At 44.3% G+C, this 27579-nt stretch overlaps 1 protein-coding gene across 1 annotated transcript in view; it reads left to right on the top strand.

The window, feature by feature from the left end:
* LOC126354366 (uncharacterized) overlaps positions 1-27579 on the top strand; it is a 198449-nt gene that overhangs the window by 57960 nt on the left and 112910 nt on the right. Inside the window, exons 2-5 of the mRNA XM_050003950.1 lie at positions 432-1129; positions 7593-7987; positions 18640-18772; positions 25472-25623. Coding sequence (XP_049859907.1) covers positions 932-1129; positions 7593-7987; positions 18640-18772; positions 25472-25623 — 878 coding nt within the window. The 5' untranslated portion in view covers positions 432-931. The remainder of the gene's footprint in view (positions 1-431; positions 1130-7592; positions 7988-18639; positions 18773-25471; positions 25624-27579) is intronic.

The raw sequence follows: 27579 nt of genomic DNA, 5'->3' as shown, positions 1-27579 counted from the left end.
GATCTGATGTGTTATGTTACCGTTGCGTATGTGTAACATTGCGCATCACGTCAGAAAGCGACCCACTTCTGAGCTGTTCTAAGCATCTCCCTCGCCTAACTTGCGGCTGGCAATGGTAGATGTTCTGCACCTTCACGCCATGCAGTGAATAACGCTGGGTGGCGATACGTGTTCTCCTGGAGACTGCGATGTGACTATGCACCAGTGGCGATGTAGTTTTATTAACTGTTGTTCTTGGCAACAACTCGTAGGGTTCGGCAACATGGAAGGCGTTTGATCTTTCTCTGCCGCCACGTGGAACGTAAACCCACCCCCTCCATGCTTCCTTATAGCAATCAGCCCTAGAGCAGGCGCGCCTACCGACGTGATGCGTACCATAGTCTTCAATACTTACGGAATTATTGTTATTACCAACTTCTTTCTTGTTTTAGGATGAGAACCAGCTGCAAGAATGTTCCTGCGAAGACGTCAGGTATCCCTACGAAAGAAATCTACATCAGATTGTGACGACACACACTGAAAGGAAATTCCATAATGTTACTTGAGATGACCGACTGCATTTATATCGATAAACACATCATTTCAGATGTATTTCTTATCGACCCTTGTGGCGCTCAACTTCAGAATAGGTGCACGTTTGTCCGCACGTGCTTGAATGCCTGTTTGTTGACGTACACATGTACATAGGTATAAAATGTTGTGAGTATTCAAGACAAACAGAAACAATGTGGACAATATCAAATTTTATAAACCCCGAACCGGGATAAACAGACTCTCCGATACTTTGTAATATTCGACCAATTTTTTTCCAAGTATTAAAAAAATTGATGTGTACTAAGGTCGAATAGAAAAGTGTTTAGTGTATTACTGATTGGTGTTGAAGTGCGTCTCTAACACTTACAAAGAGTCAGTGGACTTGTTTCACCGCAGTATGTCAAGGAAATGGAGACTGGTGAAAGATGAGGAAAACGCCGCTTTCTACAGCCACTGCCGGGAGTTACAGGACCAAGCGTCGATTCTCATCGGGAAGCTACAGAGCATTCTCCGCGAACTGCGACGCCTGGACATCCAAAAAAGCAAACCAAGAACTGCTTACAACAAGCATGACAAAGAAGACGTCGAAATTCAGGTATGACTGCACGCTCTTTCTTTCCTTGCCACCCATTTGCACCGGGTGATCATAAAGTCAGTATAAATTTGAAAACTTAATAAACCACGGAATAATATAGACAGAGAGGTAAAAATTGACACACATGCTTGGAATGACATGGGGTTTAATTAGAACAAAAAACTATTGCTAGACGCGTGAAAGATCTCTTGCGCGTGTCGTTTGGTGATGATCGTGTGCTCAGCCGCCACTTTCGTCATGCTTGGCCTCCCAGGTCCCCAGACCCCAGTCCGTGCGATTATTGGCTTTGGGGTTACCTGAAGTCGCAAGTGTATCGTGATCGACCGACATCTCTAGGCATACTGAAAGACAACATCCGACGCCAATGGCTCACCAAAACTCCGGACAAACTTTACAGTGTTGTTCACAACATTATTCCTCGACTACAGCTATTGTTGAGGAATGATGGTGGACATATTAAGCATTTCCTGTAAAGAACAAAAGACATCATCTTTGCTTTGTCTTACTTTGCTATGCTAATTATTGCTGTTCCGATCAGATGAAGCGCCATCTGTAGGAAATTTTTTGAACGTTTGTATTTTTTTGGTTCTAATAAAACCCCATGTCATTCCAAGCATGTGTGTCAATTTGTACCTCTCTATCTACATTATTCCGTGATTTATTCAGTTTTCAAATTTATACTGACTTTTTGATCCCCCGGTACATCCATCATAACAATCGTTTGCAAGTTTGGGTCACAACTGGAAAATGTACCTCTGAACTTCTAAAACAAGTAGATCTAGCAACAATTATGATGCCCCACAGGGAACTAAGACATACGAAAACTAATGTCTTTGCTTGCTTTCCTTTTACTGAATCCAAAACGTGAAGTAGGAGCAGTTGTTAAGATACTTTAGTCGTAATCCCGAGCAAGAGGTTTCAGACATCCGCCTGAGTTTTCGGTTTAATGTTGTTTCCTTTAGTTTCTCCAGATTATTGCAAATCACTGCTGGGCGATTCGTCGAACAAGGCAAGACCAATTACTTTCCACTCACTTATTCGTGTCAACCAGATCTGTGTTCACAGATCATTAGCCATTAATTTTCCTTCCTGCCAATATGAAACGTCTTTCTTTACGCGTGTCATATGGCAAGAATAATTTATTTAGTCAATTAACGTGCGTTAACCAGCCTTACCCGAAACTTGCACTGATCAACGTGACATTCGCTACGTTTGATCTACGTCTACATCGTCATCATTATGATTTTCCTCCTCCTTACTATTGAAGAACGAAATCTTGATACTGTGAAGTCTGAAATTTTGTTACTGCGGGAGATACATCTGGACAGCAGTAATATGTGCTTGAAATAGTTTTAGGACACCAGCTTTAGGTACTTTCAGAATAAGTCCTCATACTATGGAGATTTCTTTGTTGTGTTGACCAATGGAATTTGTTGAATAATAGTGGAACTTTTTCGTGTGAGCCATAAACCTGGTGATGAATCGCTTACATCTTCTTGGATCGGCTCTCTATCCAGGTACAGTTTATCCAGTTTGGTTCGAAGTATCTTTGATTTATAGGACCCAGATCAACAGACCCATGTCTGGATGAGCAGCCAACAGCTTCCCAAAGAAGATAATCAGGGTACCAAGGACCGTGCTATAGCCTGCACACCTGGAAGGCATCTACCATCTCGGCTTGGGGTATTTCGAGCCATGCAGAGAAGTGCTGTGGCCTCCCATCAGGAGAGATAGACTGGCACCATCAGAGTCCACCACAGGAAGAGAGGTAATCAGCTGCTATTGCTTGCCCACATAATGACAGATGACGATCTGCTCACATGCCATGATGGTTTGGCCTCCAGAAGGTCTGCTGGATGGTGACAGCCACAGCTCCAAATCAGTGTTGTCTCAGCAATTGGCGCTGCTGCGCACAGTGATCAAGTCACTCCAGAGAGAACCTGCTGCTCCATAGAATATCGAAGACGACTAGTTGAGCAGACGGTCGACCTATATAGGCCTTCCCTCTCCACAGAACAGCAGCAAACTGAGAGTAGAGCTCCAACAGAACAGAAGCAGTATCTATACAGGCTGAGCTCAGGTGGCCCACTGAGCGCAAAGACATCATTCATCATGGTTTTCCCATTCAGCCAGCTCTCTTGTTCGCTTCAGGCTTTTACAACTTAGCCTTTCGGATGAACTTTTCTGCTGTGTCAGTAAACTAAATAGTTACTCCTGCATCTGACTTAAACATTCTTGCAACATTCTGTCCAGTCACCGCTATGACGATAGCCCACCTTCGCCTTCATCCCATTTTGCTGCTTTACTAGATCATGTGCTCAGTTCGTTCAGGGTGCGGCAATAGTTTCCATGTTTGCCACTCCATCAGCAGTCCATTCTCACTGGCATTCCACCTGGCTACTGACCGATTCTTCCCTCCCTCTGGCGTTGCCAGGGAAAAACTTTGAAATTTCCAGGATGCGGCAAACAGACTACTGCACTGCAGAACAATATTATTAGAGATGAAACAGAAGGTCTGATTGGAGAACGAAGTGGAAGGAAATTGGCTGTACCCTTTTTAGATGAACTATCCCATTATTTATCATAAGCAGCTTTAGGGTAACCACAGAGAATATAAATCTGGATGATTCAGTCGGAATTTGATTCATACTCTTGCTGAAATAAATTAATACTGCATGATTACTGAGTGTGCTAAAAAGAAAAAAAAACAGAACTGATTGCAAGAACCTTCAAAGATATCTTGCAAAACAGATATAAATTAAAAGCACAGAACCATCAGTGGCCTGAATAACAATCTCCATATGCTGCGGGTTAAACATCCCATTGGGCGGTCAATGCACTCAACTCCCCTCATGATATGAAACGAGACAAAATCGTGATTTGCCTGGCCACACGACACGCATCCAGTCAACTGCTGTCCAATTTTGCTGTTGTTTGACCAACTCAAGACGCGTGGCGTTATGTGCCGCTGTGAGCAATGACTGTTTGCGAGGTACCCAACTCATAACGGTCTTTCAAGCCGTTCGCATCCGCAATAGAAATTGGTTCAGATGGAGTTGCATTCACTGACAGCAGTATTTCCTATTGAGTTTGATACTGATGGTCACTGGCGAGACTGGACATTCATCTCCAGGTCCTGTCACTTATGATCTTTACAATGAGTGTTCTCTTGCCATGTTACAAGGTAGCGAGTGGTACACCATTCCTCGTAGACAGGTTGCACGGTCCACACTGACAAACCAACAAATCGGCGACTTCATACACGGTGTTGTCACGGGCACGTCTGAACACTGTCATGACATATGTAAGAAGTGATGGTGACACGAGCGACTGATGACAGTTCTACAAGGCGCTATCCAAAATTTTCGGGACTGGCGCTGCCATCTGTTGAAAACCTTACCTTTGGACTAATGGTCACTATCACCCTCGAAGTAGTTCCCATCTACACGTACACACCGGTCCCAGCAGTTCTGCCACTGGTCAAACGTTTTCTGGAAGTCCTGTTCTTTGAGGGTGTTTATCACAGCCAGCGATCTCTAGAGTGTCTAACCGACGGCCTTTCAACTTGAGTTTCAGTTTTGGGAATAGCGCGAAGTGGCAAGGTGCCAAATCTGGCGAGTGTGGTGGCTGGGGTACAACCACCATGTTGTTTCTTGCCAAAAAGATCCTGGTGAGGAAGGACGTGTGACAGGGCGCGTTGTCGTGATGCAGCAGCCAGTTCCCTTGATGCCAAAGTTCGGGCCATCGTCGCCGCACGTTTTCACGGAGCCATCGCAAAAGGTAATAGTAGTACGCAGAATTCACTGTTTGGTTGGGTGAGACGAATTCTTTGTGCACAATTCCCTTGGTAGCAAAGGAAACGACGATTATGCTCTTCACTTTGCTCTTCACCTGTCCCCTTTTTTGGGTCTTGGAGGGCCTGGCCTCTTCCACTGGGACGATTGTTGCTTTGTCTCTGAGTCATAACCGTAAATCCAGCTCACGTCGCCGGTGATAACCCGTGACAAGAAGGTCGTATCATCAGATGTGGTATGACGAAGGTCTGTACACCCTTCAACATGCTGTGCCTTCTGATCCATCGTAAAATAGCCACACACACAGTATTACGGAAATCACCGTGGACGCGCAGCACGTCCTCCCAGCTGAATGCCACACCGCACACTGACTCCTCAGATATGCAACTTTTGTTACATAGTTGTGCAAAGGTCTACTACTCCTACTACTTTCCAGATGGCAGCGCCAGTCGCGAAAATTTTGGATTCCACCTCGTATGCCATGTGCAGCGTTCCAAAGTGACCAATAGACTCTTTTTATGGGGTGACTAGTATTTTGTCCGATCGGTTTATATTGGTACCTAATTCTGCACTTGTTAAGACGATTCTTCACCACTAATGTCTTACTTGTCTCTATCGTTGGAAAACCTCCCAGATCCTGATGTTCCTCAAACCCAACAAACCGCCATCCGCTGTGTCCTCCTACCATCCCATCAGCCTTACCTTGGTCTTCAGCAAGGTCCTGGAATCCATCCTGACCCGACACATCCACCAGAGTCTCCACCAGCACCGCCTCCTTCTCACTACCTAATGTGGCTTTCGTCCATCCTTCTCTGCCGATGACCTTCTCCTTCACCTCACTCACATCCTCTCCAAACAATTCACTCCCATCGCTCCACCATCTTCCTCTCCCTTGAGCTTGAACGTGCCTACGACCGTGTATCATATTCCGGTCTCCTTTTCAAGCTCCAAACCTTCACCCTTCCTATTAGCTACACCCCTCTGATCGTCTCCTTTCTTTCCCACCGTCCTTCTTATGTCACCATCCATAACACGAATTCCGGCGCCTTCTACCCCTCTCCTGGTGTGCCCCAAGGTTCTGTCCTCTCCCCCCTTCTCTACCTTCTTTACACGGCAGACACACCGCAGCCTTCACCTCCCTTACACCTTCTCCAGTACGCCGATGACACCCTCCAATGCTCCCAGCACCTTCTCTAATCTCATCTTGACTGATTCACCACTTGGTGTAACCAGTGGCTGCTCAAGGTCAATTGTTCCAAGACCCAGCCGATCATTGTAGGCACAACCACCCCTTCCTTCTGTCTCTTCGATTTCTATTTCACTATCTATGACCGTCCTATCAACCTCACCCCCACCCTCACATACCTTGGCGTCACACTCGACTGTCGCTTCTCCTGGACCCCCCATCTCCGGATGATCTAAGCCAAAGCATGCTCCCGACTCCGCCTCCTCAAGCTCCTTTCTGGCTGCAAATGGGGTCTGGACCCCTCCACCGTCCTCCACACCTATAAATCCCTCATTCGCCCTATGCTATACCCATACTGTCTGGATCGTCACCCCTCGTACCTTCTACAAATCCTGGAATACCAAGTGCTCCGCCTCACCTACGGCATCCACCTCCCCTCCCCCACACGGATCCTGTATGGCTTAATTCCATTCCCACACCTCATCCTTTTCCTCGAACAGATACGGATCCTTTACACCTCCTGCCAATTTGATCGCCCTCACCCGCTTGTCTCTCCCATCCTTTCACACCCCCCTCTGCTGCCACACCTTTAGTCCCACATCCCAGTCACTCTCCATCTCTTCACACTCCATACCCTTGCTCAAGGTGACTTCTGCCAACTTCCAGTCTCTGATGACGCCCTCCTCTCCTCCATCTACTCCTCTTACCAACTTTGATCCTCCCCCTGTGTTTTTCCTCCAGGGTTCCCTCTCTCACTTCTCTCCCTCCTCTCTTCCTCCCTCCCTCCCCTCACCCTCGCTTACAAACCTCCCCCCCACCCTCTCAAAAATGGTTCAAATGGCTCTGAGCACTATGGGACTCAACTGCTGTGGTCATTAGTCCCCTAGAACTTAGAACTACTTAAACCTAACTAACCTAAAGACATCACACACATCCATGCCCGAAGCAGGATTCGAACCTGCGACCGTAGCAGTCCCACGGTTCCGGACTGCGCGCCTAGAACCGCGAGACCACCGCGGCCGGCCCCACCCTCTCCCCTCCTCCTCCCTTCTCCCCTCCCACTGGCATCGACAACCACCCCCTTTCCCTTCTACCCGCACCTCTTTCCTTTGGAAGGTCCCCGGCTTTGTACGTGATCAGTGCATTTTCGTGCGCCGGTGATCGTCGCCAGTGCTCGAGTGTGTCTTCGTGTCAGTGCTTCAGTATTTCTCTGTCTCTGCTCCTCTGTTCACGTGTGTAAACTAGTCCTTCCCCGTTGTATTGAGTGATGCACGTTTTTTGTTCAAACAGTGCACCCGAGAACGGCTTCATTTATTTTACTATGCCTGTCTCCCGTTTTTGTCCACCATGTGTGTTTGTTTTTTCTGTCTTTCTGTTTCCTGCATGTGTTCACTGGGGCCAAAGAGCGGCATACATAGGCCGCTGCCGGCCTACCTTTGTTGTAAAGGTATTCAAAAAACAATAAAGGAAAAAAATTGTTTAGGCTCTGCAGATAGCGGTGGATTTGCTGCAGAAGCTGTCAGGGAAATTCCAGAGCCTGTCGTACCAGAAGCAACCGGCGGAAAGTGGCAAGAAAGAGGAGGCCGAGACGGAGGTCGCCAAAGAGAGGAAGCCGTCGCCGAGCGGCAGCACCGACACCAACACGTCCACGTCCAGCGTGTCGCACCGGAAGCGGAAGCCGCCGCCGCCGCCCCCGCCGCAGCCCAAGGTGTCGCGCGCCGTGTTCGTGTACAAGGCGGAGTACTGGCAGCGCCGCCTGCACACGGTGCGCATCACCGTGCTCTACCTGCTGCACCAGGTGGTCGTGGCCACCGTGGCGCACTGCTGCGACGTGGCGCAGCAGAACCACGGCCAGCGCACCCTCTCCAACATGCTCAGGTAGGGGGCAGTGGCGCACCGGCCGTAGGCTAAGCAGCTGCATAACAATTACAAACGGCTGCCACTATTTAATGCATAGCTATAAGAGGTACACTTCAGTTTTCAATTCAATTTATTGCTACGAATTTTTGACCTGTTACCTGGAAACTCTAAACAGGTCGTGCATATTCGTTAATCATGGTGACATACGATGTTTGATATTACACTCCTGGAAATGGAAAAAAGAACACATTGACACCGGTGTGTCAGACCCACCATACTTACTCCGGACACTGCGAGAGGGCTGTACAAGCAATGATCACACGCACGGCACAGCGGACACACCAGGAACCGCGGTGTTGGCCATCGAATGGCGCTAGCTGCGCAGCATTTGTGCACCGCCGCCGTCAGTGTCAGCCAGTTTGCCGTGGCATACGGAGCTCCATCGCAGTCTTTAACACTGGTAGCATGCCGCGACAGCGTGGACGTGAACCGTATGTGCAGTTGACGGACTTTGAGCGAGGGCGTATAGTAGGCATGCGGGAGGTCGGGTGGACGTACCGCCGAATTGCTCAACACGTGGGGCGTGAGGTCTCCACAGTACATCGATGTTGTCGCCAGTGGTCGGCGGAAGGTGCACGTGCCCGTCGACCTGGTACCGGACCGCAGCGACGCACGGATGCACACCAAGACCGTAGGATCCTACGCAGTGCCGTAGGGGACCGCACCGCCACTTCCCAGCAAATTAGGGACACTGTTGCTCCTGGGGTATCGGCGAGGACCATTCGCAACCGTCTCCATGAAGCTGGGCTACGGTCCCGCACACCGTTAGGCCATCTTCCGCTCACGCCCCAACATCGTGCAGCCCGCCTCCAGTGGTGTCGCGACAGGCGTGAATGGAGGGACGAATGGAGACGTGTCGTCTTCAGCGATGAGAGTCGCTTCTGCCTTGGTGCCAATGATGGACGTATGCGTGTTTGGCGCCGTGCAGGTGAGCGCCACAATCAGGACTGCATACGACCGAGGCACACAGGGCCAACACCCGGCATCATGGTGTGGGGAGCGATCTCCTACACTGGCCGTACACCTCTGGTGATCGTCGAGGGGACACTGAATAGTGCACGGTACATCCAAACCGTCATCGAACCCATCGTTCTACCATTCCTAGACCGGCAAGGGAACTTGCTGTTCCAACAGGACAATGCACGTCCGCATGTATCCCGTGCCACCCAACGTGCTCTAGAAGGTGTAAGTCAACTACCCTGGCCAGCAAGATCTCCGGATCTGTCCCCCATTGAGCATGTTTGGGACTGGATGAAGCGTCGTCTCACGCGGTCTGCACGTCCAGCACGAACGCTGGTCCAACTGAGGGGCCAGGTGGAAATGGCATGGCAAGCCGTTCCACAGGACTACATCCAGCGTCTCTACTATCGTCTCCATGGGAGAATAGCAGCCTACACTGCTGCGAAAGGTGGATATACACTGTACTAGTGCCGACATTGTGCATGCTCTGTTGCCTGTGTCTATGTGCCTATGGTTCTGTCAGTGTGATCATGTGATGTATCTGACCCCAGGAATGTGTCAATGAAGTTTCCCCTTCCTGGGACAATGAATTCATGGTGTTCTTATTTCAATGTCCAGGAGTATATGTATGTACTAGTGTGAGGATCACTCCAAAAGAAATGCACACTATTTTTGTAAAAATACAGTTTTCATTCTGTATGTGTGAAAGCTTTACAGTGTGTAGATACATCCTTCCCGCTTGTTTTCAAACTTAGTTCAACCTGTTCCCATGAGTGGCGCCATCACAGCATGTCTTCAAGATGGCTGCTACGCTTGACGTTCGTCAGAAGCAACGTGCTGTCATAGAATTCCTGTACTGTGAAAACGAGACCGTGGGAAACATCCACAACAGATTGAAAAAGGTGTATGGAGATGCTGCCGTCGATCGCAGTACAGTTAGTCGGTGGGCAAGCAGGTTACGTGATGAAATCGAGCACGGCAGTATTGAGGATTGTCCTCGCAGCGGCAGACCTCGTACTGCACACATTCCAGACAGTGCACAGAGAGTTAAGGAATTGGCGACTGCTAACAGGCGCATCACAGTGAACGAACTGTCATGCTACGTTCGGATAGGGGAAGGAAGTTTTTGCAGAAGACTGAAAGTGTTGGCGTTAAAAAGGTTTGTGCCAGGTGGGCTCCCAGGATGTTGACAGTGGCTCACAAAGAAACAAGAAAAACTATATGCAGCGAACTTTTGGAACATTACGAGAATGGCGGAAATGAATCTCTTGGAAGAATTGTGACAGGTGATGAAACATGGCTCCATCATTTTTCACCAGAGACGAAGAGGAAATCAGTGGAGTGGCATCATGTAAATTCACTCAAGAAAAAAAAAATCAGAACCACACCTTCTGCTGCAAAAGTTATGGCTACGGTGTTTTTCGATTCCGAAGGACTCCTGATTGTGGACATCATGCCAAGTGGAACCATCATAAATTCTGATGCATTATGTGACGACACTGAAGAAACTTCAAGCTCGATTGAGTCGTGTTCGACCACATCGGCAAAAGCAGGATGTTTTCCTGTTGCCGCCGGTGTGGCCGAGCGGTTCTAGGCGCTTCAGTCGCAGGTTCGAATCCTGCCTCGGGCATGGATGTGTGTGACGTCCTTTTGTTTTGCTGTTGCACGACAATGCACGGCCACATGTTAGTCAAAAAACTGTGGAAGCGATCACAAAACTCGAATGAACAACACTGAAACACCCGCCTTACAGTCCTGACTTGTCTCCATGTGACTATCATCTCTTTGGGAAACTGAAAGACTCTCTTCGTGGAACAAGGTTTTGAAGATGATGACTGCCTTATGCACGCTGCCAAACAGTGGCTCCAAGAGGTTGGTTCAGAATTTTTCCGTACAGTTATACAAGCTCTGGTTATCAGATGGCGTAAGATAGTTGAGAGGGATGGAAATTATGTGGAGAAATGAAAATATTGTTCCTAAAGGATGTGTCTACACACTGTAAAACTTTCAAACATGTAGAATAAAAAATTGGATTTTTTAAAAAATGTGTGCATTTCTTTTGGAGTGACCCTCGTAAACCATGTTTACAGCAACCATAGATAGCATTAATGTAGAAATCAAACAAAAGTTTAAAAAATAAGAATCGGTTCAAAAAAAGATTAAAAAAGGGAATTAGTTCAACTTTTAAGTGAATAACTTCCATCATACTTTAGTAGATCAATATTGGCAGTCTCGAAGAACTCGAGGTTTGATGACTAGCTGCAACAATACCTACTTCTTAACCTTTTCGTGCTACACTATTCTACGTCACCTACACTGTTACTTGCATGACTCGGCAATCCTCGAGTTTACGAATAACCGTATGGATAGCCATAGCATTTTTTATTTTCTTTTTATTTCATTTTCCTTTTTTTCCTGAAGTTTCTCTTAGTTAAATTTACATGTTTCTATTATTATCTATAGTTGAAGGAACGCTTCTTGTGACCTGTTGACATTATTTTGATATTCAGAGAGTCCATTTTTAAGCAACTGCTTTTTAGGTACCTCATGTGCTGTCCAATTGACTTAAGTCCACAAGTTTGATTCGCTTACAATTGTTTGCCGCGCGGAGTGGCCACGTGGTTTAGGGCGCCATGTTATGGATTGTGCGGCCCCTCCCGCCAGAGGTTCAAGTTCCCCTCGGGCATGGGTGTGTGTGTCATTACTAGCATAAGTTAGTTAAAGTGCTGTGGAAGTCTACGTACCGATGACCTCAGCAGTTTGGTCCCTTAGGAATTCACACACATTTGCACATTTTTGAACAATTGTTTGCAGATCGCAGTCTAATTGTCTGCAGTCTCTCTCTGCCTGAAAAAGGGGGCGTCAGAGAACGTCATGCTCAGCGGAACCTTCTACATCTACATGGAAACTCTGAAAATCATATTTAAGTGCCTGGCAGAGGGTTCATCGAACCATCTTCACAATTCTCTTTTATTCAAACTCGCATAGCGCGCGGGAAGAACGAACACCTATACCTTTCCTACGAGTTCTGATTTCCCTTATTTTATCGTGGTGATCGTTTCTCCCTTTATAGGTCGATGTCAAGAAAATATTTTACTGACGTCCATCCCAAATCCTGCATCATTTCAGTGAGACACTCTCTCCCATATTTCGCGATAATACAAAACGTGCCACCCTTCTTTGAACTTTTTTGATGTACTCCGTCAGTCCTATCTAGTAAGGATCCCACACCGCGAAGCATTATTCTAAAATATGACGGACAGCCATAATGTAGGCAGCCTCCTTATTAGATCTGTTACATTTTCTAAGAGTCCTGCCAATAAAACGCAGTCTTTGATTAGCCTTACCCTCAACATTTTCTATGTGTTCCTTCCAATTTAAGCTGTTCGTAATTGTAATGCCTAGGTATTTAGTTGAATTTACGGCCTTCAGGTTTGCGTGGTTTATCGTGTAACCAATGTTTAACGGATTCCTTTTAGCACTCATGTGGATGACCTCACACTTTTCGTTATTTAGGGTCAACTGCCAATTTTCGCACCATTCAGATGTCTTTTCTAAATCGTTTTGCTATTTGTATAATCTTCTGATGACTTTATTATTCGATAAACGACAGCATCATCTACAAACAACCTAAGACAGCTGTTCAGATTGTCTCCCAAATCGTTTATTCCTCTCCACATTCACATACTTGTGTGTTACTACATCCCACTCGATGCAGAAGTTTGAGATATGGACCGTGACCTGTTAATAGGTGCACTACGCCTCGAGCAGGGGCAACGTCGAGCAGAGAGTTACGGAGAATATAAGCAGAAGATCAATTTCTTTTAGACATTTCACAGGTGACCTACATGAACCCCTTTGGTTTCTCGCGCAAAGTTTAAGCGATATTCTGTTTATCGTCAAACAGTCTGAAGGATACACTATCGGACTAAAAGTGCCCAGTCAATATTAGTGTTCATTAATATGGAGTTTGTCCACCTGTCGTCTTTATGATGGCTGCAAATCTGATGGGGACACTTTCAGTGAGGCGTCTGAATGCCTGTACAGGAATAGCAGCCCATTTCCTCTCACAAGCCGAAGCCAGAGGAGGTATAAATGTTGAGCACCGGGCACTAGAGCCAAGTCGAAGTTCTAACTCACCCCAAAGGTGTGCCATTGGGTTCTGGTCGGGACTCTACGCAGGCCAATCCATTTCACGAACGCTATTATCCATAAACCACCGCATCGCAGCCGCTGCTTTATGACAGGGTGCACTGTCATGTTGATACAGTCATCCTCTCTGATGTGTTCCCCAGGTCTACAGAGTACATAATGCTGAAAAATGTCTTTATTTCTTACATCACTGAGCGTTATCTAAAGCGTGATAAGAGACCTCATTGAGCGTTTTCTAAAGCGTGATAAGAGGTCCACATCCTAACCACTACAAACATTCATAAACCATAACCCCACCTCCTCCATACCTAATTGTTAGCACCCGCATCTCGTGGTCGTGCGGTAGCGTTCTCGCTTCCCACGCCCGGGTTCCCGGGTTCGATTCCCGGCGGGGTCAGAGAGTTTCTCTGCCTCGTGATGGCTGGGTGATCTGTGATGTCCTTAGGTTAGTTAGGTTTAAGTAGTTCTAAGTTCTGGGGGACTGATGACCATAGATGTTAAGTCCCATAGTGCTCAGAGCCATTTGGACCTAATTGTTAGCACTACATGGGATGGCAGGTAACGTCCTCCAGGCATTCGGCAGATCCAAACCCTTCAACTGCACCGCCACACGGTGTACCACGACTCATCAAATCATCCGTTTCCTGTCACCCTCTGTTCAGTGTCGTTGCTCTTTTTTGCACCACCTCAATAGTTGCTTGACAATGACTACAGAAATATGTGCATTATGAGAAGCTGCTCGACCATTGTTGCTCATTCTTTTGAACTCTTTATGCACAACCATTATGCTAGCTGGACTGTTGGCACTACTTTGGAACTCAAGAGTGATCCATTCCACTGATTTCATGCGAGTTTTTAAAATCATCTTTCCACAATGCTCGACAGTCCATGTCCGTGCGTACATGTTATCTCTCAGGTTTGATTTAATTGTGATTGCATTCGCATTTCCAATTCACAATTACACAACCAATAGTCAACTTGCGCAGCTCAAGGAGGGTTCTAACGTCCCGGATGGATTTGTTACTTAGATGTCATCCAGTGATTAATCCATGTTTGAAGTTACTGAACTTGCTGCTTCTGCCCTGACCACACAGTATTCCCCATCTCCTTCTATACTCGCCAGTGGTCCTCCTCTCGTGATATTAAGTAATCAGTTCTGCATTACATAGGGCTGCCGAGATACTTTTCACCAGATAGTGTATGTAGAGTCACTGATGCGAGCTCATTACAAATGCGCATTTTGAGTTCCGTAATTGTTTTCGTCGAAGGAGTCACATACACAAGGCCTTCCACTTAACCCGATAAAAATAAAAGCTTGGTGTCATGTCCAGAGATGTAGTTGATCAACAGCAGAACGCATCTCGTCATGTCCAACGCTTTGGAAGAACCACAGATGTAAACTTCGTCCACAGGCCCTTGGGGGGGAGGGGGCGTATCGATGCCGACCGACCGCCGTGTCGTCCTATGCCAATGGATGCGGTTTGGAGGGGAGTGGGGGCAGCACACAACTCTCTTGGCCGTTGTCAGTTTTCGCGGCCTGGAACTGCTACTCCTCTGTCAGGTAGCGGCTCAAGTGACATCACGGAGCTGAGTACAGCCCGTTCCAGCGCTACCACTAAGAATCCTTGGCAATACCGGGAAACTGACCCGGGTGGTCCGCATTGCAGTCAGCCACGCCGACCATTCAGCTACGGTGTCAGACGGTTTGGAAGATGATGATTTAAAAATGTACGAACCTCCATATCCCAATGACGGAGTCCTTCATCTCGCTAAAAGATGTTATCCGTGGAGACCGAAATCTGCCATTGCTCAAGTAGTCCAGGGAAGTGCTTGTTGACACAGCCCAACGAAGAAAGCTAGACCGTACAATCTTTGTGCTGGCATCGCACACAACACATTACTGGCAACTTATCCAGGCGTCTTGTGTAACAATCAAACTTTAGAGCTCTCTTTCATGTTCTCTATAATTCTTATCGGTACATCGCTATCCATTAGTAATAGCCATTTGTAATCATTATATTCATTTTTATTTCCTGAATTTGAACTTGTAAATAATTATGTCTAGTTTATTCTGATTGATTTTCACAGGATTTGTATGAATGTGGAAAAACAGATATAATAACAAAAATGGACCTTCTGAGTCGATTGGTATTTCCCAATTACATCTCCTTTAACTATGTGAATAACTTTTTTTTTATCTCATGATACATTTCTTTAATCTCTTCATCATCTGCGGAGCTAGTTGGAGCATAAACTTGTACTACTCTGGTACACGTGGGATTTGTTTGTATCTTTGTTACGATAATGCGTTCACTATGCTGTTCATACTATCATAACCCTCCTTCCTGTTTTCTTATTCATTATTAAAGCTTCTCCTGCATTACTCCTATCTCATTTTGTATTTAAAACCCTGGATTCAACTTGCCAGGAGTACTGTTCCTCCTGCCGGCCGGAGTGGCCGTGCGGTTCTAGGCGCTACAGTCTGGAACCGAGCGACCGCTACGGTCGCAGGTTCGAATCCTGTCTCGGGCATGGATGTGTGTGATGTCCTTAGGTTAGTTAGGTTTAAGTAGTTCTAAGTACTAGGCGACTGATGACCTCAGCAGTTAAGTCTCGTAGTGTTCAGAGCCATTTGAACCATTTGAACATGTTTCTCCTGCCACCGAATTTCCCTAATTCTCACTATATATAACTTCAATTTATCCATCTCTTTTTTTTTTTAATTTTCTGACCTACCTGTCCGATTAAGGGAGCTAACATTCGACGCTCCGATTCATGAGTCGCCAGTTTTGTTTCTCCCGATGACGATATCCTCCTAAGTAGTCCCCGCCCAGAGATCCGATTGTGGGACTGATTTACCTCCGTAATATTTTACCCAGAAGGAAACCATCATGACTTAACCCTGCAGAAGAGCTGCATCCCGTAGGGAAAAATTGCGGCCGTAGTTTTCCTTGATTGCAACCATTCGCAGTATAAGCACAGCTAGGCCATTTTGTTTGATGTTACGAGGCCACATCAGTCAACCATCCAGACTGTTGCCCCTACAACTACTGAAAAGGCTGCTGCCCCTCTTCAGGAACCACACGTTTGTCTCGTCTCTCAACAGATACCCTTCCGTTGTGGTTGCACCTACGGTACGGCTATCTGCATCTCTGAATCATGCAAGCCGCCCCACCGACGCCAAGGTATATGTTTCCAGAATGAGATTTTCACTCTGCAGCGGAGTGTGCGCTGATATGAAACTTCCTGGCAGATTAAAACTGTGTGCCCGACCGAGACTCGAACTCTGGACCTTTGCCTTTCGCGGGCAAGTGCTCTACCATCTGAGCTACCGAAGCACGACTCACGCCCGGTACTCACAGCTGTACTTCTGCCAGTATCTCGTCTCCTACCTTCCAAACTTTACAGAAGCTCTCCTGCGAACCTTGCAGAACTAGCACTCCTGAAAGAAAGGATATTGCGGAGACATGGCTTAGCCACAGCCTGGAGGATGTTTTCAGAATAAGATTTTCACTCTGCAGCGGAGTGTGCGCTGATATGAAACTTCCTGGCAGATTAAAACTGTGTGCCCGACCGAGACTCGAACTCGGGACCTTTGCCTTTCGCGGGCAAGTGCTCTACCATCTGAGCTACCGAAGCACGACTCACGCCTGGTACTCACAGCTGTACTTCTGCCAGTATCTCGTCTCCTACCTTCCAAACTTTACAGAAGCTCTCCTGCGAACCTTGCAGAACTAGCACTCCTGAAAGAAAGGATATTGCGGAGACATGGCTTAGCCACAGCCGGGAGGATGTTTCCAGAATGAGATTTTCACTCTGCAGCGGAGTGTGCGCTGATATGAAACTTCCTGGCAGATTAAAACTGTGTGCCCGACCGAGACTCGAACTCGGGACCTTTGCCTTTGCCTTTGGAAGATACTGGCAGAAGTACAGCTGTGAGTACCGGGCGTGAGTCGTGCTTCGGTAGCTCAGATGGTAGAGCACTTGCCCGCGAAAGGCAAAGGTCCCGAGTTCGAGTCTCGGTCGGGCACACAGTTTTAATCTGCCAGGAAGTTTCAAGGTATATGTTTCATGTGGGAGGGAAGGGGGGTTAACTTACTTAAAGTTACCTTAGTTTTTGCAATACATTTCGAAGTATGGCCTCATAATCATGGACAAAATTGGAAACAGAAAAACATTTAACATGAACACACAAAGATCTTAATAGAGCTGTTTTCTATCTCGGCATTTTTGTTGATAGCTCTGTTTACAAGAAATGCCTGTCTTTTTGGCGTTTTCTCCTTTTTCTTTGACTGTGACTACGTGGACTATTCTTGTTTCTCGTTAAAATATTCATGAAAAAGAATTACAAGATGTCGTTTATTATAATCAACACTTCTGTGCATTGTTTATTGCATTAGATGTCATCCAGCGATTTTTGTCCCGTATTGGCCTTGCTCCATACGTTTGTCGCTAGTTGCGGACTGTTGTTAAAAGTTATTAATCAGGATGGTTCACTATAGACTATTTGTCTTGAATCAGAGTGAAATTGTGCGCTGCGGGCTGTTACGTGGGCGTTGCTGTGGTGAGTAACGTAAATTCATGCTTCACTGACAATTTATCGTCTCATATTGATTTTTCCCGTTATTTATGTACAAGCAGATCGTCTCAAAGGAACTTTGTCAGAGTTCTGCGGCTATTCTTCTTGAGAAGCATTCTCAGAGTATTGTATTCAAACACAGTTGCTTTTAGGTATTCAAAATGGTGCCTATCAGAACGAGGAAATAATCGCAACCTTGTAGATCAGGTACATGAGAAAGTATCGGCATTTGGGATTACTTAACCATGATTCTTGTTTTTCGGCACTCCGATCAGTTGGTGCGGCTCAGACATAAAATATTTTCAATTTGACACAAGGACTGAAAGTCCGCAAAGTGAACAAGTTCCATTGTAGCATTACTGATGACTGTGAGCAATATTCTAACCGTAAAGGCAACTGTATACAACTTCTGCACGAGGTCGCGAATATTTTCCTCCCACGAGACGGTGTAGTATCCACCCCCTGGAAACATTCATTCTCCTAACATAAGACGCTCTTTTTGCTGTACAGCAGCTGTTTCTGGGAACCCCACTTCGTCTTTCATCTTCAAGCGAATTTCTTGTGTGTCTGAATGGGTTAAATCAATTAAATGTATTTGTCATGAAATACCGAATGCAGTTACTCAAGGCACTGAATCTGTCTTAGTATTGCCCTAAAACGGTACAAAAAAATCAACGTGCACAAAGCCTCTCATTTCAGCTGCGTTGCTGGTTGAAAACGAGTACAGAGCTCATCTTCTTTCTCAGACCTTTGATTAATATCGTTTTGTCAAAATTTATAACAATTGTTCAGAGCGAATGCTGATATCGTGTGTGTTTCACGGTAGCGGAATAGTAGAGTAATGCCTTGCTATTCTCTAAAATTTAGAGAGACCTCAATTAGTGTCATACTCATCTTGAATTAATTTGTTTCTTTTCAGATTAGCAAGTCTCTATAACGACTTGTTGTCTCTACCATCTGCCGACAGAATTAGTGTAGCCACCATTTGTAGAAACACCTGCCCAATACTGTATCATCCCCTAAGGAAACTCTCGATTACCAAACTTATTCAGGTAAGTAAATCTATCTTTTTGTAACATCGTTCCATTTGCGCAGCATCCTAACAATTCTTTTCTCTGTGTTTTCCACTTCTTTCATCAAAGTCATGTAAGAATTTATTATAGTGTAGCTGTTGTTTTCTGAAGATAGTGAATGTTATTCAAAAAACTTGTTTGTATATTTAACGTACTAAATGCAAACTTTTCAAGCAGGTAAGTTTGTTTACATTACATTTTTCATTTTCCTAATATTTACTATCATTCCGTTAAATGTGGTAATGCTTCTGAAGTTCGAATTCTCGCAAAGAATTCACGGATTTTATTTTCAGTTAAAACTGCCCGATGGGGTATCTTTTGCTGGTCTACCATTGATTTCATAAGCTGGACACCGTTCTATTTAACCAATAAATGTAGAGACACAACGGAATTTTTATGCGAAATGAGCCTAGAAGCGGTTCTTCAGCATCTGCATTAAGTTGTTGTTGTTGTTGTGGTCTTCAGTCCTGAGACTGGTTTGATGCAGCATTCCATGCTACTCTATCCTGCGCAAGCTTCTTCATCTCCCAGTACCTACTGCAACCTACATCCTTCTGAATCTGCTTGGTGTATTCATCTCTTGGTCTCCCTCTACGATTTTTACCCTCCACGCTGCCCTCCAATACTAAATTGGTGATCCCTTGATGCCTCAGAACATGTCCTACCAACCGATCCCTTCTTCTGGTCAAGTTGTGCCACAAACGTCTCTTCTCCCCAATCCTATTCAATACTTCCTCATTAGTTATGCGATCTACCCATCTAATCTTCAGCATTCTTCTGTAGCACCACATTTCGAAAGCTTCTATTCTCTTCTTGTCCAAACTATTTGTCGTCCATGTTTCACTTCCATACATGGCTACACTCCATACAAATACTTTCAGAAAAGATTTCCTGACACTTGAATCTATACTCGATGTTAACAAATTTCTCTTCTTCAGAAACGCTTTCCTTGCCATTGCCAGTCTACATTTTATATCCTCTCTACTTCGACCATTATCAGTTATTTTGCTCCCCAAATAGCAAAACTCCTTTACTACTTTAAGTGTCTCATTTCCTAATCTAATTCCCTCATCATCACCCGCCTTAATTCGACTATATTCCATTATCCTCGTTTTGCTTTTGATGATGTTCATCTTATATACTCCTCTCAAGACACTGCATTAAGTACGAAGTGGCAATAGCAGTCAGATTGTATGAGTTTCCCTGGATCGGTACTTAAGCTGCGTCTCGAAATATCCCCTGTCATTAATATAAATCTGTGAGTGTAACTACAGATTCTGAAATTATGGCAAAAATAAAGCGATTGGAAATTTTAATTCAGCAATGTGTGCAACTACTGGTGATGTATTTTGCTGATGGACACCGAATTCTTTGCGCCCACAATGAGTCAGTGATTATCAACGCGTTAACGACCACACCTCAAAGCAATAGGGAGATGCAGTGAAATACAGTACCACGAAATATAGGGATTACGACGCACACATTTAACAGCAGTATGGGATTTTATAATGGCTATACAGCTAGTAGTGGGACTACGTATTTCAATATACAGCTTTCGAACTCTATCACTGTATCATTATTCTTGTAACCAAGTACACAGGCCGTCAGGTGTATGCCAGACATTCTCGGTTGTTTTACAAAATATAGCATTTCGAGTTTGTTGTGAAGAACTATACCACCAAAATATGCAGCGCAAACAACTCTCTCACCAGACACGGCGGTACGTAGCCAATGTATCAGCATGATACTACGTCGATAATTTAACTTCCGGCAATTTTTTTGTAGGTGTGAAAAATTCCTAACCGCACAGCGATTATGATGCTACGTTAAATTGTGAGTAGCTCTACAACTAGATGATTATATCATTTCATAGGTCGATGGTAGGTGAGGGTAGACCATCTCCAGTAGGACAATGCCTATCAAACACTATGGTCTTCAAACCAGCATTCGTGCTGACGATGTTACTTTTATGTCCAAGTATCACACACAAGAATTATTGGTCACCGATAAGGAGCCTGTAGCCACAACATTGATACTTCTGTAAAATGAAACATCACAGTTTTCTGTCACGGGACTGAACTTGATTCATCCGCCGTGAAGTCACCAACACAGTAAGCAGTTGGACGATCAGCTGATGAAATGCATCTTACGGTCAGGATTAAATAAATTCTTGAGATAGGATTGTAAATTATCTATACAATTATGCTCGTACGTCGTCTGGTGAAATGTGGGTACATTCTTCTGGAGATATTTACAGAGTTAGTAACTCATCAGGTCCACCCACACCAAGTTGTTGCAATAATGATTCTGCAGAATGTAACATTTAGTATCCCCACAAATTTTCGTTAGTATGCCAGATTGTGCTCCCTGTGGCAAGCTGAATTTAGTGGTTCGCAATTTTACTCGCCTCTCTACTCACTGCTTGACATCCTGGCTAACTGAATCACGCTTCTGCGTTTTGCAACTGGTCAGTGTGTGACTTCACTGATCAGCAGACTTCTTACGGCCTCAGCAGAAGAGCCACTGCATTGGGGAAACACCTACCACAGTTTCTACCTGGCATACTCCGTTAGTCAGACGATATTGGAAAGCTTTATCGAATATGGTGTTTTGAAAGAAGAGAGTGACTAACGATTGTCTGTCATTAGAGGGCCCGCTGTTTATCTCCAGTCTACAGGATTAAATAAATCTTCTAAACCACCGGACCGATTTCAGCCAAACTTGGTACACACGTCACTTGTCGCCTGTAAAGAATATCTGTGGGAGAAAGAACCACTTACTTATTAAAGGTGTGATGGTGGGGGTGAAAACGATGTGTGGCACACAACGCGCAAATAGCCATATTTCACTCATCCAGTATTACAGAATGAGTGCACTTAGCGCCTTGCAACAAACTTTACGCATAATTTCAAACCTTTGCAAAATTTGTCTCGATGAGGACCCCCGCAAAATGAAGGAAAGAAAAATGTTTATCGCTTACTACTTTTCCGCCGTTCGTGCAGTAAAACTGCTGCATGAAGCGTGACATTTTAATTTATTACTTATTTACTACTAACTGTGTCCGCGGCACATTTTTCATACAGTATTCATATGTACCACTAAAGATAGCATAAAAATTATATCATTGTACGACACGTAGATTAGGAGATATAATTTCATAAATACTGAGGTGAGTGAAAAACTGATGTGTCATGTAAGACGTTTAAATTTATTACTTCGTTGCTACTAACTCTACTCGCAACACTTTTTGCAGACAGTATCCAGACATGCCGCTGAATGTATCATTTTACGACGCATAGCTCAGGAAATATGTCATAAAAACCTAGATGCTAGAAAAACTACTGGAAGATGCATAACATTTTAATTTGTTCTTATGTATTATTAGCTCTAGTGTCAACACATTGCAAAGACAGTACCTACATATACTACTGGATGTATATGCAAAATTATATCAGTGTACAACATATAGTTCTGGTGATACGATGTCATAAACGCTGAGCTGAGCGAAAATGAAACTGCATGACGATATTCGCTATAGATACAAATGAAATATATGTTCAAATCCGTGTGAAATATATGTGATGTGTGCATACATGCGAAAATCCAAGGGTAAAAAGCTCAGCCTAAAACCATGGAACGATTTAAATCAAATTTGCTACACAAATTAGTCACAATCTGGGAAGAAATAGTGTGGGGGTAAGAACTACCAGTTTCCAATAGGGGAGGGCATGATAACGTGGAGGGAGAAGGGGGAGGAGGGAATTAACAGAGAAGGGGTGGGAGAAATGGACAGAGAGAGAAAAGAGGAAGATATAGATAGAGAAAGCGGAGAGGAGGTGGAGGACAGAGACAGGGGAGGAAGAGAAAGACAGAGAGAGATGAGAGGCGGATATGGGATTAGAGAGTGGAGGAGGAGATGGACTGAAGGAGAGAGAACAGAAGGGCAGATGGGGGGGGGGGGGGGGGAGCAGATTCACAAAGAGAGGGGAAAACAGGAGATGGATGGAGAGAGCAACAAGACGAGATAGACAGAGTGGGTGTTAGAGGAAGAGGACAGAGAACGGGGTGGAGGAGATGGACTGATAAAAGATTGGCAACGCCGGGTCTCAGCTAGTATGTATTATTCGTTGAACATATACTGAGTTTGTCAGGTTCGTACGGGGCAACAACAGTGGAAAATATGTTTGAGGTATGAAATAAAAGCAAGTGTTTTTTCTCATCCATAACGATTTGTTTTTAAGTAATACGAGCTTGACATGGAATCTGAAACAGTCTTGGTTACTCTAATTGTAGAAGATCTAAGGTTGTACACTAAGTTTGACACTTTACTTGACAAATACCAGATACAAATACACAGCTTTGTAAGTTATGGTTGCGATGAGTTAACAGTAGAGAATATGATGATCCAAGACAGGGAAGAATAACTAAAACAATAAGAAGCGATCGTTGTACGATATGTAAATAAATGTCCATAACCGAAGGTAAGCAATAATTACTGTACATCCCATGTAAACAAAGATTCTACGTTATAGGTGAAACCTTTCGATATCTAACCGATGCCACTGGTGAAACGTGGGTTAGAGAATTCGAGGCGTAGTTGTAACCACCGTCCAGGGAATTGAAAGGTTTAACTATCCCGAAACAAAGAGATAAGAATCGAAAGGCTGATACAAAGACTAAGTAATTGGTAACCTTTGGTTATTTTCCAACGAATTAACTGCGCAGAAAATGTCACTGCAGTGTGTTATTGTGATTTTCTGCGAAAACCGTGCAGAAAAACGGTAACAGAAAAAAGTTGATTGAGCAGGTTTGGGAAATACGTTTACTACAGACAGGATAAGAGTCCACTCTACTTCAACTTATTTCCCAAGTTACAATAAACCTAGGCATGGCAGCAAGTTTCTTCATCAGAAGAGCTTTTTGCCGCCTTTACCTGTGCTGTTCCACAGAAAAGAGTGTCATGGATATCACATAAAATAATGTACATTAGTGTTCAACGTTCAGTGAACGACTATGGCACTAGAAACGGTGCGCTAGATCGGATCATGGAATGATAAAGAAATAAATGGAACCATCTCATAATTTCCTTCAGTCTATTTACGGGAACAATGGAAAACCTAAACATGGATGCCTGGACCCAGATTTGAACCATCACTCTCCCAATTATGAGACCAGTGTCTTAATCACTGTGTCAGTTCGCTTGGTTATAGAATAATAGAGCTTATCAGATGTTGTACGTTGGTTAATGAAAAACTGTTAGAATATAATGACTAACTGTAGAGAGGTACTGTAAAATAAATAAATACGCATGTAAACAAAATATTGAACACATTCACTGTGAAATGACTCTAGTAATGTGACTTATTATACTGCTTAGATAATCCCTTAGTGTCTACTATCCATGAACTGTGGCTATGCTTGTTCATCAGTAGTTCAATTTCTAAGAGTGATGGTGAGTAAGTAAGCTATTTTAAGCACAATAACGTCAGCTTCCCTCACGTGTCTTGCTGTTCGGGTAAGTGTGGCTTGTGATGTGCCCTTCCCCCCCCCCCCCCCCCCCCCACCCGAGTCCCCCCCCCCCTTCCTGTCCAGCTCACGCTCTCCTGTCCCCCTCAGCGCTACATGTGGCGATGCATGTAGGTAGGAGTGCTCTTCTATGGATGGTGCTACTGAAGTAGTAATACATTATACAACGTGTACATTATGCAATAGTTTTAATATTTTTAAACATTCCTTGTGTTCACTAGTGTAAACATAGATGTTGCAATCCCTACTACACCCGCTTAGGGTCAGTTTTGTTGTTTTAATTTCTAAAGCAGCCTATGTTGTTCCTTACGGTTCAGGCTATACGCATTCCAAATTTCACCGAAATTCGTTCAGCAGTTTAGTTGTAAAAACGTACGAGAGAGAGAGTTATTTTCACATTTAATATTATTAGTATGGAAGTATGGATTATCCACACTGATGACTGCATAATCAGTGTATTCATCACGATGAATCATAGTATGTAGCGCTTAGCAGTCAATAAAAGAATTTTCATAAATAATTCAAAAGTCAATGAGTAAATAGCTCTTTCAAAGAGTAAGTATGTTTTCGTAATTCTAGTTATATTATTAAAACCAATAAATATCTCGTACTATACACTTTAGACAGTAGCCTATGTTCTCCCTCAGAGTTCAAGCTATCTGCATACCAAATTTCGCTGAAATCGGTTCAGGACATTGGTCGTGAAAGCGTATCAGAGTTACTTTCGCATTTATAGTGTTACTAAGGATATGGGTAAATGAAATAGCAATTGAATTTATAACTTTTGGAATTCTACTGACCGCAATATAATGTAAACAGAGCATTTAACGTTCTGCAAAATTAAAAAAGAAGAAAAATTTCGAAGAACCGTGTCCAAATGTTGATAAGTGATCTAAACTGCCACTAAGTATTCATGTGTGCTGTCTAATCGCCATTGTATTCCCTCTGAGAGTACAATATGAAATACTGGATGTGCGAAAATCAAAGTTTGATAATTTCAATCCATTTTCAGAATTGACTCTGAGAATGACATAGGAGTTACAAGACGTTTAAACTTTAAATGATTTGTGTTTTGTGGTTACTTTTTAGTGTAGCCCTAAAGACATAAATGTTATGTCAAATAATGGTTGTATTTCTCGTTGTTGAGCACAGATCCTGGCACAACACCGAGCCGAGCGGAGCTGCTACAGCCTGGTCTACACGCTGATGCACAGCTACCAGGCTCACGATCACTCTGGGCTGTTGACAGGGGATGAGATGACCAGCCCTGAGCAAACAGAAAACTCCAGCCTGGAAGTCTATAAGTAATAGCCCTAACAGTCTAATTTTAATTGACGTCTAGTTACGAGGTACTGCCAAGGCAAAAAATTTCTCTGGAGCGTTAGCTCGCTGATTCTACAGGGAAGTATGCTTTTACTTCAGGCAATGAATTTTGATCTCACTTCTCTGACATACCTCATTAGTGCTTGATCATGTTTTGTTAAAGTTCTAGCCTTTTCCTAAAACCATTTGTAGATTTTATGACATCTCAAACGACGATTTTACATTTGTGCCTGTACATTAAATTTCCTGAAGATGTCTTTAAATTACAAATTATAAATCAGCGATCTACAATATTTGAAAGAGGGAATTCCTAGTAACATAACGATCCATAACTAAATAGCTTTGAAGGCATGAGACTAAATAATAGTTTTTATCATTATGAAAAAAGTTTTGTAGTTTGTCATTGTGCACTATAAATCCTGTTGGAGTACGGCTTTACACTAGTACAGTTTCATCGCACTGAAGAAGATGTCTGCAAAACGTCAGCTCTGTAGTTGTACATAATACTGCGACGTAATGCCCAAAAGGATTTTTTTTTTCAAACTGATGATGGACGACAGAGCCTACGCACGTGTATGAAGCCACTCACGTAGCTATTTTTCTCATTTCGTGAAAAGTTATAACTGTGTGTCAGGTCCGGAGTCGAACCACGGCCCAGGCCCGGATCGGAAAAGTATTAGAAACATAACAAAATATAAAAATAGATATTTTAGTAGAAAATGTTCTTACATATTCAATTTCTAAATTTCTCGGCAACTTTGGGAGGAAAAAAGCAGCCAAAAATTGATATTCACTAAAATGATAGGGAATTACGAAAATCAGGAGTTATATTTAAGGCAGGATACTTGTCAGTCGCTTGTGATGGGGCTTGCCCTTGTCGATGGGCTTGTGGCCCGACAGCCTGTGGGGAACTTTCCAACGAGGAAAAGGCGCACATTCACGGGCTTTCCACAACAAATCAGACTCTGTGGATTGTGACATCCCAGCTAGAACTGGCAAACCACAGGATGTCAAGGACGGCAGTACATAATAGGAAAGACCTTCTCTGACACAAAAATGGCAATATCGCTGACTATTCAGTATGTGGGGCGAAAAAATTTAAAAGTACAATATTACCGCCCCCCACTCTCCCCTCTTCATCCTTTTACACGACTGCATCAACATAGTCTGCACACTTGTGTTCACAATCGTGTAAGTTATGACGTCAAAGTTATGAGAGTCGTTACTATTATCTATATTACTAAACGCCTAAAAGGGTCGCCCAGTGTCACTGCAGGTTGCTCAAAACTCCCAGGGGCAACAAAAATTTGATTTTCAGTCATTCGTATAACTACTGGCCGAATTTAAGAATTTAAAATGCTGTCATAATCTCGTCATTAAGAGACATAATCTTACCTTAAAGGTTTAACACGGCAACGGCCTTGCCGCAGTGGATACACCGGTTCCCGTCAGATCACCGAAGCTACGCGCTGTCGGGCGTGGCCTGCTCTTGGAGGGGGGACCATCCAGCCGCCATGCGCTGTTGCCATTTTTCGGGGTGCACTCAGCCTCGCGATGCCAATTGAGGAGCTGCTCGACCGAACAGTAGCGGCTCCGGTCAAAGAACACCATCACAACGACCGGGAGAGCGGTGTGTTGACCACACGACCCTCCTATCCGCATCCTCACTGAGGTTAACACACCAAGTCAGGTATTAGAATCATGTCTTGATGCAGCATAACTCACAGAATGAGGTTACATTCAACCAGTATTTGGGAATGAGAGTACTTAGCGATTTCCAACAAATTTTACACATAATATCAGACCTTTTAGAAACTTTTTCTCTCTGCCACCCACCCTCCCACCAAATAATGAAAGAAAAAAGTTTATTGCTGACTACATTTTCATTGTTCATGCAATAAAACTTGAGCACCACACATGGCGTTTTAATTTATTAC

This window comes from Schistocerca gregaria, chromosome 3 (genome assembly GCF_023897955.1).
Source record: "Schistocerca gregaria isolate iqSchGreg1 chromosome 3, iqSchGreg1.2, whole genome shotgun sequence".
NCBI lineage: Eukaryota > Metazoa > Arthropoda > Insecta > Orthoptera > Acrididae > Schistocerca > Schistocerca gregaria.
Note: the sequence above shows the minus strand (reverse complement) of the source record. Positions and strands in the feature narration are given on the sequence as shown.